Raw genomic sequence first — 9952 nt, 5'->3', positions numbered from 1 at the left:
ATGTCAGGAGCAGGAGGGTGGTTCCTAGCATCAGGAGGATAACTAGCTTAGGTTATCCTTCCAATTTCCTTTTTTTTCTTTTGCTGTTATTTTAACTGTTAACTTTTTGTTTTCTCTGTTATTTTCTCTCCATATAAGCTACACCTGGACCGGCATTCTGATTGGCTGTGATTCTTTCCTGGAGGAGGGCATCGACTGGCATAATGCTGCCATCACCTAATCGTTCTCCCTCTCCTGCTGTGAACTTTTTACTTTTATGAACATCAAAATAATCCTACATCAGTTCATCAGTTTCTTTTTGTGCATTCTGACATCAAAGGATGTAGTCTTTGTGAAAGTCACAGCAAACATTTGTAAACAAATTTATCTGTCCCTGAAGCAAAATGGGACCATTTAACATGTTCTGCATTAAAATACAAATAAAGTATAGATGGTCTCCAGGTTTATACGCTTCCACATACTTATCAAAGTTAACGTGTGCTTAGTTATTTCAGGATGGTTGTAAATGACTTCATTATAACTCATCTGTAATGCCTCTAAATCTGAATACCAGTAGGTCTGAAATGCAGTAGCTCATCTTTTAATAGAGCCAGAAAGCACTCTTTGCTGCACTCGCTTCCCTTCCCTCCACAGATTCTTTCTGGTTTAGGATTGACTTAAACTTTTTTTGAATTTTTTTCAATGGCATGGAATTGTTTTCGATCTTTTCAAACAAATGAGCCTCATGGACATCTGCTGACCTCTCACTTCTAGACGAAGGCTGAAGTAAATCAGAAATGGGACCTTTTTACTCTTGGAACAAGCTCCCTCAAAAAGCACGTTATAGGATGATCTTGTTACTGTCTTTTCCTAACAGTTTTTTGCTCTATGGACTGGGTTTTCATTTTGTATAATGTTATTGTTCTGCTCTATTTTTTTAATTAAAATTTGGTTTCTAAGTTTTTAGCTGTTTATAATTGTTTATATTATTTAGCTTGAAATTGATTAATACTTCAAACAGAACATATCCAGTTGTTCTGTTTATTCTTTCTTTAAACTAATTTATTGTTAGTATTGTTCACCATTTTATTTGTTTTTAATATTTAGAAATAAATTATTTATTTTTTAAAATGTATCGCCAGAAATAATGGGATACATTTCCAGAAAATTTTAAAACTTCTAAACCACTGAGTTCCTTTAAATCAAGGTTAAAAACCCATTTGTTTAGACTTCACATAGATTAATTCTTTTGAGAGGATTCCTGGACTGATACTCCTGTTGTATCATTCCAAATTGCCACTGGTTGGCTCTTCATTCCTCTTACTGTTTCTGTTGCATATTGCTCCTGGATCTGCCTTCAGTCTTTCTCCCTTCATAAAGGTCCTTCACCAGCTCAAAATGTGACAACAGAAATAGCAAGTTTCTGGAATATCACATTTCAAAAAAATCTTGATTTAACATAAAATGAAATTATAATTCTTGCCTACCGAAAAAAATGCATCAGATTTAATGTAGAATTGTGAAATTTACCCATTAAAGCAGAACTATCACCACACAATCACCACACATCTGTGTGTGGTGATTGTGAAATGGCAGACCATAATTTGCTATTTAACTTTAGGAGTCTCTGCCACCAGAGAACAAGAAGTCACTGGCAGCATAAGAGAAACAAATGTAGTTAGCCTGTAAATACAATAGACACATAGTCCCTCAGAGAGGAAATCAGATGAGGTGACTCATTAAGCATGCCTTCTGGTTGGAGCCTTGGCACTGGAAAAGAACATTCGAAGGCTTCCCTCCTCCACAGGTGATGACAAGATTGACGTTGTGAGCAGTAAAACTGGAAGAAAAGCAGATGAGTGCACATGTCTGACTCCACGCTGATTCCACAGGGAAGACCATCAGGGAAGGGTATTGTTGAACTTACACTGATTTAGATGTTCTGTTTCTACACTAGTTTTAATTTCGGATTTTCATTTAAATGACTTTCATAATAGCCTAATGTTTAGTTATAACTTGTTTGTGTAAGTTTGTGTTTTTCACTACACATTTGAGAAGAGAACAAAGGAATCCTCAGATTTTGTTTTACATGTTTTTCTCTAGTTCAGACATGAATTTCCCATGTGAAGTGGATTTAGAGGAGCAGTGCCCGGTGTGTGGAGATAAGGTTTCTGGATACCACTATGGCGTCCTCACTTGCGAGAGCTGTAAGGTACTTCAAACCCTACTGTAGTATATTCTTTTGTTAACCATAACTTCCTACAGCACAAGACCAATATGTAGCAACAAAACTGCTTTCATCAAATTGTTTTTTCTTGGTCCTCAGGGATTTTTCAAAAGAACTGTTCAAAACAACAAAACATATGTCTGTGTGGAAAACCAGCAGTGCAAAATTGATACATGTAAAAGAAAAAGATGCCCTTTTTGCAGATTTCAGAAGTGCCTTAATGTTGGAATGCGGCTGGAAGGTAAAGTGGGCATTTTTTTCTGAATCTAATTGTGTAATGTTAGCTGACTGTAAGTGGAAACAATTAAATTAATGGAAATATTAACAAAAATGTTTTTTTTAAGCCACATGCTCAGCTGTAATCTCTGAGGTGAACAAAATAGGTTTAAGGAGATTTGAGAAGGAAAGCATTTTCCATTCACTGCAATTATCATTTCATAACTGTCTCCATGAAGTCTACATGTAAACTTCTAATATGCATTTGGATAGTTGTTGATAATAAATGAAAACAATAAAATGTATTTATTTATTTGCACAAAGCTGCTGTTTATTTCACAGTTTGTTTTACTTGTAAAAAACAAGCAGATTCTGTCTGGATTTGACAGAGCAGCAGCGAGGAGCCTTTTGGTGTTTGTTTTCCTTCAAATTGTGGTATAAAATGTCAGATTAAAATTGACATAAATTTGGTGTTTTCTTCTGTCCATATTTAAATAATTTTTCAAAGAAATTTCAGTATGTCACAGTAGCCACAGCAGCTCTGTAATGTTCCTAAACTTTCACACTTCCTTAAATAATTACACGGCTTCATGGGAATGTTTTAGAAATTAATATGATAAATTAATGGCAAAATGTCTTCTGCCTTACAAGTTACAAAATATTTTCTTCTGTTTTATCTAACAACAGCATTGGCCTTTTAATTTTATATGCATTAAGAAGTCAATCTACAAAGCAGAAAACACCAAAAAATATTATGAGATTTCCTTGAAGTTAGAATTTATCTCATGATCAAATGCAAAGTCACCTTAAAACAGACTAACAGATTAATTTTTCCCATCAGCTGTCCGTGCAGATCGAATGAGAGGAGGCAGAAACAAGTTTGGCCCCATGTACAAGCATAATCGTGCCCTCAAGCAACAGAAAAAGGCTTTGATACAAGCCAGAAGATTGAGAATAGAAAGCAACCAAAAAGAAGTTACTTTTACCAGCAACATCCACTCAATTGCTATCCTTCACAACACCAAACTAAATCCAAACCAGCTTCCGTCATTATCTTTGTCCCAGCCCTGCAACTCACCTGCTGTTATACAGCACCAAATCACCTCTCCATCTAACTGGGCTATGAGGTTAGAGAACTGCAGCAACTCTGCAGATTTGGCATCCTTTGCTGAGGCAATCGTTGGTCTACATCACACATCCTCCAGATCCATTTCTACACAAAGTCCAACGATACCCCAGCTTGAGATAGAGTTCCTACACTGTGATCCACATGAGCTTCAGCTGCAGAAAAAGATCTTTTCTTGCCTGCAGCAGGAGCAAGCCTGCAGGCACAGAGAGGCCAACACCTTCAGCTCAGTGTGTGTCATGGCTGACCAGTTGTTGTGCTCTATTGTGGAGTGGGCTCGTACATCCATCTTCTTTAAGGAACTAAAGGTAAGATCTCTTGATTTTAGTTTTGTGTGTCTTGATTATATGCTAATCTGAGTCTGACCAACATTGTGACATGACTGTTCATGTCAGAATTGAAATGTTTATTTTTGGCTAGAGTTAAAAGGTTAATCATGGCACTCATTCAGATTTGGCCTTGACAGCTGTGTTAGTTTTGTCAGCTGTAAAAACAACAGATAAAAGTTGTCATATTTCCTTACAGGAACCCTATGCTTCTTCTTTGTTCAACCTTACTGAAAACTTCTGCAGCTCTTCATATTTTTCTATTGTGCATAGCGGTAAAAACACACATCCAAGTCTGACCTCGTTGCATGTCAAACTCTGGCCAACACTTGGCAAGAGTTGTGCCAATTCATCCTTAACAAGAATTAATTTTAAATTCTATTTAGTCCATCTAAAATAAATCAATTGATGTTCACAGGTCACCCAATAAATATTCTGCACTAAGTTCACAACTGCAACATTAACTGTCTAAAACTAGGTCATACTGTTATTTGCCAATTATCATAGTGGTAATCCCATCCCTTATGGTGGTCTACTTCCTAAAGCTGAAATTTTAACTGAAAAAGACTTGACGTAGACTACTTATAATGGTGGTCACTTTTTTTCAAGGTTTTATTGGATCTAGTGGCCTTTATTTGAAAGTGAATTGACAGGAAAGTGGGAGAGGGGTAAGACATGCAGCAAAGGTCATCAGGCCTGGACTTAAACCTGTGACATCCATGTTGAGGAGCTTTACCCCTGCGTCAGCATTAGAACCCCCCATGGTGGTCATTTTTATTACCTCTTATCCCAAGTCTCAGTAATTGATGTCGTCCTATCTGTCCATTTTTCTGTTATCTTTGAAAGTATAAGTTCCATTGACTCACTTAGCCATAGAACACTACAAAATACAGACATAATTTTGTAGGGTTTGTAGGGTAATTTGGTTGGGAAGCTTTTGGAGGAAACTATTTTTAACAACTCAGAAAACTCAACTAAGTCAAACCAGTCCAAACACATTCAGTTCTGCCTCCTATGGATGATTCCATTTTTTAAGGAGGCTACATTGTCTAATGCCACATGCAATGAGAGATAACAATAGGTCTGAACAAGATCATCAATTTGATAGAGGGAGGAGATTGAATTGCTGCTTTCTGCTGCGTTTCTCTGAGATTCTGAGGAAATTAAACATAGAACAGATTCTTTAAAAAAATTCAGTATTGTCTGACAAAGATCTTATATAACAAGATTTTGTTTCTGGATGGGAATACACAGGTTAATAAAAATTGTCAGAAAGCCCAGGATTATGAAGAAGTACTGTTATTTCTTCACACTCAATGCCATATGTCAGCATAAGATCTAAAGTATGATGACAAAAGTAGTTAGGACTGAGAATTCTTTGAGTAAAGCCAGTAACGCCAATAACTTTAAATACTGCATTTGAGCTGTCACCCTCAGTGTCAATATGAATGATGAAGTTCCCCACTATAACATAATAATCAATGTTTAACATTAAATTTTATTTTTTTGGAACACTTTATTTACAAAATAAGTCCAATCTTAAAAATACATGAGAAATTAACAGGATGCATAATGTTCCAATGGTGTCAGTTGCTCTTACTTTCTCCCAAGGTCTCTGACCAGATGAGGTTGCTACACAGCTGCTGGAGTGAGCTGTTGGTTCTGGAGATAATCTCCAGACAGGTACTTTATGGCATTGATGGCGGTCTGCTACTGATCACTGGGCAGCAGGTGGGTGGGATGAGCCTGATTTTATATTCATTCTGATTTCATTTGGTTAAAATAAATACCAATGACAAGCTCACATGTATTACTAATACCATGATATTCTTGTATTAGGCTTTAAGTGTGGTCCAAATAAATTTTCTATGAAGTAATTTTATTATGTTATCATATAAATTGACCACATATTGTGCACTGCACAATATGTCAAGTCTCAAAGTTAAATTGTAATAATAATACTTTGCTACTCATTGATATCTCAAAGGAGTGCTTGAACTATAATTTTTGGTCAGCTCTCTTCATCCTTTGAATGACAATATTATGTTTAACCAGTTGCTGGGCTCCCATTGTGCTTGACCATTCTCAATTTTGATACTGACTAAAGATGCTAAAGTGTAAGGTGGGAGTATCTTGATGACAGAAGACAAAAAAAGAAAAGAGAGAGGAAAATGTAGGTTTATTTTTGTAATTGCAATAGCAATTTTATTAACATTTGCTCTTTTCTTAATATTGTCCTGCCATAATACAAATGCTTAAATGAGTAATGTGCTAATAAACACAACTATTCTAGTTCAGAGAACGCTTGATCACCATCTTGATGTCAGCAGATGCTTTCTTGGTCCAGGGGGAGCTGTCATATGTAGCGTCTCATGCTGGCTGTGCTTTAGTCAACCTGAATCAAAGAGGGACAGAGCTTGTGGAGAAGCTTCGAATGCTGAAGGTAGACCATCAAGAATTTGCCTGCATCAGGTTTCTAATCCTGTTTGCCCCTGGTGAGTGACCAAGTTGTACCCTTTTGAAGTGTATTGGAGGTTCATTGGTTGTCTATTGTTGAGCCACTGTGAGATGCAGAAGACTGTGGTAAACAATGTGAGATGAACAAAAACAAGATTTTAACTCAAACAAGCCCATATTACATACTGGTGCACATGACCTGAGGAAAATCAAAACTAACAGAGTTTTTTCTCATAGATTTCCATAGGTCACCTAAGTCACCCAAATTCTCAGTTTTCCAGAGAGGTACAGCCTGTTGCCTCTTTATAGTTTTTTGCTTAGATAAGTTACAGACACTGAAATGTAACTTGTTTTCAGGCACTACACTTTCATGTGTTCAAGTTTCCTACACACTAAACAGTTTGAATAAAAGCCTGAAAATAGTTTCTCAGATTGTACTCTCTCTGTCAGATGTCAAGGAGCTTGAAGAACACCATTTTGTAGAAAGTGTGCAGCAGCAGGTTGAAGGAGCCCTCCTGAAGTACACATTGGCCTCATCATCGCAGTCCTGCAACCGTTTCACTTGTCTGCAACTGTATCTGTCAGAGCTACGCTCCCTCAGCATACTGGCTGAAGATTATCTGTACTACAAACATCTGAGTGGTGAGGTGCCCTGCAACAATCTGCTTAATGAGATGCTACACGCCAAATGCTGTTGGACATGAGCTGAATTGTTCTAGAACAACATGCAAGACACTACTGTAAAGTCAAAAATCTACTTTACATTTGTGTAATGAAGCATTTGTGTTTATCCTATTATTTTCAACAAGTTCTTCTTCAGTTTTGTTCTGTACAACTGCTGCATCAGTTAAATGAAATTTATTTGATGTACTTGTAGTTTATGTATGTGGATATATGTTCGTGGGTAAGCAAATTATCTCTTTCCTTATTAAAATTGCTGCTTTTGTGCTGACATAAATTCAGATGTTTGTGTGTTTGGTTTTGTTTTGGTATGCTCCTTGGTTTTAGGACAAATTGTAAAATGATTTTTTGTGATTTTACTATATATTTAATGGAATGTTCTTCTGTATCGTCAGCACAAGGCTTCCCAGTACACCTTTCCAGATAAAATGTAACACGTTTTTCATATAAAACTAATAAGGTCACAAATTGTGATTAAGCTGTAAAAACGTCCTTTTTTGTAGTCTATTTTAAAAATATTGCTCCTAAAACTTGAAATTAATAATAGGAAGGGTTGTCATACAAAAATAACCTTAGACCTCCCACTTTGTCACATGAAAATAAAATCCAATATATTTTACAGAGATTTTATATGACAAATCAGCACAAAACAGTGCAAAAGTGGAAGTAATTAAGTAAAATTTATTTATAAAGTGCTTTTCACAAACATAAAGTCACAAAGCATAGTGCAATAAAAATCAACCTTAAACTATTAAAAGCATAAAACAAACATCACAAACACAATAAAATCGCGACATAAAAACCTGGGAAAATAAAACTGTTTCCAGTTGCTTTTCAAAAACATCCACAGTGTGCAAAACGGAGCAGCAAGGGAAAACTGTTCCACAGCCTTGGGGCCACTGACTGAAAGAACCGTACAAGGAGCAACCAAGAGATCCAGTGTTTGGAACAAAAGCCGCGAGCAGCAGAGAATTCAGTTTAAAGTTGTCAAAGATAATCTGGAGTCTGACCATTTAAAGCTCAGTACGTCAGCACAAGTACTTTAAGACAAATTCTAAAATTGACCGGTAGCCAGTGTAGAGAATATAACCAGAGTGATATGACTGAATTTACTGGATTTGGTGAGAAGTCTAGCTGCTGCATTCTGTATTGATTGCAAACATGAAATTGGAGACCTATCCAGGCAGGTAAAAATGGTATGACAGTAGTCCAGACGAGATGACACAAAAGTATGAAGGATTTTCTCTAAGTCAACTCTGGAGACCATATGTCTCTTTTTAGAAAATGAAAGAATCAAGAAAGGGAAACAGTCTTAATGTGTGACTCAAAGCCAGGAAGGACAGGATTTTTGGTATTTAAAATATTTTATGAATAAGAATCTAAAAACATTATGTGCATTTTGTAACCAGACCCTATGAGTCTTTTGTAGAGCTACATTTTAAAGCAATTCAAGTTGCCTCTCTTACAGTCCTGGTGGGATATCTCAATTTTGTACATCTGGTGACACATTTCTGCTCATTCAGATTGGATGAAGAGCATCTGCGAGCAACCATTTTCAAATCTTCTCAGATTCTCGGGTCTAAACTTTTTTTTTAATTTTTTTACCCCTCCAGGGGGTCTTCTGTGGGCTCTAGTGTCCCTTATATGACAGTAGGCTGACAGGAAACGGGGAAGGAGAGGGGGGAAGACATGCGGCAAATATCGTCGGGCCAGGAGTCGAACCCACGACGGCAGCGTCGAGGACTCAAGGCCTCCAAATATGGGTCGCGCTAACCCCTACGCCACCACGGCACGCCCCCGGGTCTAAACTTTTAACATTTAATAATGCAAGCCACATATGCAGCATCTGAGAAATATTTTTAAAACTATGCCTCATTTTATCTTCACTTCCAAATATTGAGTAATAACCCTATTTTCTTATTACAGCTATTATGTACCTATTAATAGGTACACAATTAATTTTATGTAGCACCAATTCAAGATGATTGTCATCTCAAACATCCAGTTTATCAGTAAAAATATACAGTCAGTTCAGTCCAATCATACTGACAGACTCAAAGTCAATTAGAAATACTCCAGTTTAAGTCAATCAGACTTAGTTTATTATTCAAGTTGTTAAAAAAGTTTTCTGTCTCATTAAATCCAACAGATCACATCAGCAATCCCTCCTAAGCAAGCATGTAGCAACAGTGGAGAGGCAAAAATCCCCTATAACAGGAAGAAACCTGCAGCAGAAACTCACTCAGTGGGAACGACCAGCTCCTGCAGCCCACTGGAGGTTTGAGAAGACAGAGCATACACACATGAAACACAGAAGCACTGATCCAGGAATACTTTCTATGTTAAAGAAAAGTACAAATATTTATGGCAGAAACACAACTAAACAAATGATCTCATCTGTTGTAAAATCAAAACAGTAAAAACAGCAAACACAGTTAGTCTAATGAAAAACTCCTTGAATTGATTTTGCTAGAAAGACAGGGTTAAACAAAAAGAGGTGGGGAAAAGTGTATAATCAATTGAAGGAGAAAGTGAAGTTATTGGCAGCAGTAACTAATTTCCTCCTTCCAAGATGGTGAATGCCAGGATGCATGCCAGATTATGCTTCTACGAAGGGAATAAAACAGAGAGAACAGATAAGTAATTGGAAAGAACAAGAAGAAAGTAACATAGAGCTGAATAGTGGTCTATATAATTTCACAGGGTCTGCTAAAGGCAAGCTAAAACTGAAGAAATATGATGTTCCTCTTTTTCATATTCATGAGAAATCTTTCTGCTGCGTTTTGGATCAGCTGGTGGCTTTTACCTGCACTTCCCTTCATTTACCACTGAAAACACAAATAAGAGAGGTTGTGATTGTATGTAAAAAAAAAAAAAAAGTTCAAGAAAGAAAGCATGTCATATGCTGCCTGAAAAAATATGAAAATAAAGTGTCTGCTC

The 9952-nt window shown here is 36.7% G+C and overlaps 1 protein-coding gene across 1 annotated transcript; it reads left to right on the top strand.

Moving 5' to 3' along the window:
- Positions 1 to 1769: 1769 nt before the first annotated feature.
- Positions 1770 to 7293, top strand: nr5a1b (nuclear receptor subfamily 5, group A, member 1b). Its single transcript, XM_032569014.1, has 7 exons — positions 1770 to 1890; positions 2072 to 2191; positions 2306 to 2447; positions 3264 to 3856; positions 5486 to 5605; positions 6222 to 6369; positions 6782 to 7293. Exons 2-7 carry the CDS (start codon positions 2090 to 2092, stop codon positions 7033 to 7035), a joined length of 1359 nt encoding a protein of 452 aa, XP_032424905.1. The 5' UTR covers positions 1770 to 1890; positions 2072 to 2089; the 3' UTR covers positions 7036 to 7293.
- Positions 7294 to 9952: the final 2659 nt, after the last annotated feature.

The sequence above is a fragment of the Xiphophorus hellerii genome, chromosome 8 (genome assembly GCF_003331165.1).
Source record: "Xiphophorus hellerii strain 12219 chromosome 8, Xiphophorus_hellerii-4.1, whole genome shotgun sequence".
Taxonomy (NCBI): Eukaryota; Metazoa; Chordata; class Actinopteri; order Cyprinodontiformes; family Poeciliidae; genus Xiphophorus; species Xiphophorus hellerii.
Note: the sequence above shows the minus strand (reverse complement) of the source record. Positions and strands in the feature narration are given on the sequence as shown.

Coding starts and splice junctions, on each gene's coding strand:
- nr5a1b (XM_032569014.1), top strand. CDS start 2,090: ATGAATTTCCCATGTGAAGTGGATTTAGAGGAGCAGTGCCCGGTGTGT. Junction 2,192..2,305: donor TCACTTGCGAGAGCTGTAAG/GTACTTCAAACC, acceptor CTTGGTCCTCAG/GGATTTTTCAAAAGAACTGT. Junction 5,606..6,221: donor TACTGATCACTGGGCAGCAG/GTGGGTGGGATG, acceptor TTCTTGGTCCAG/GGGGAGCTGTCATATGTAGC.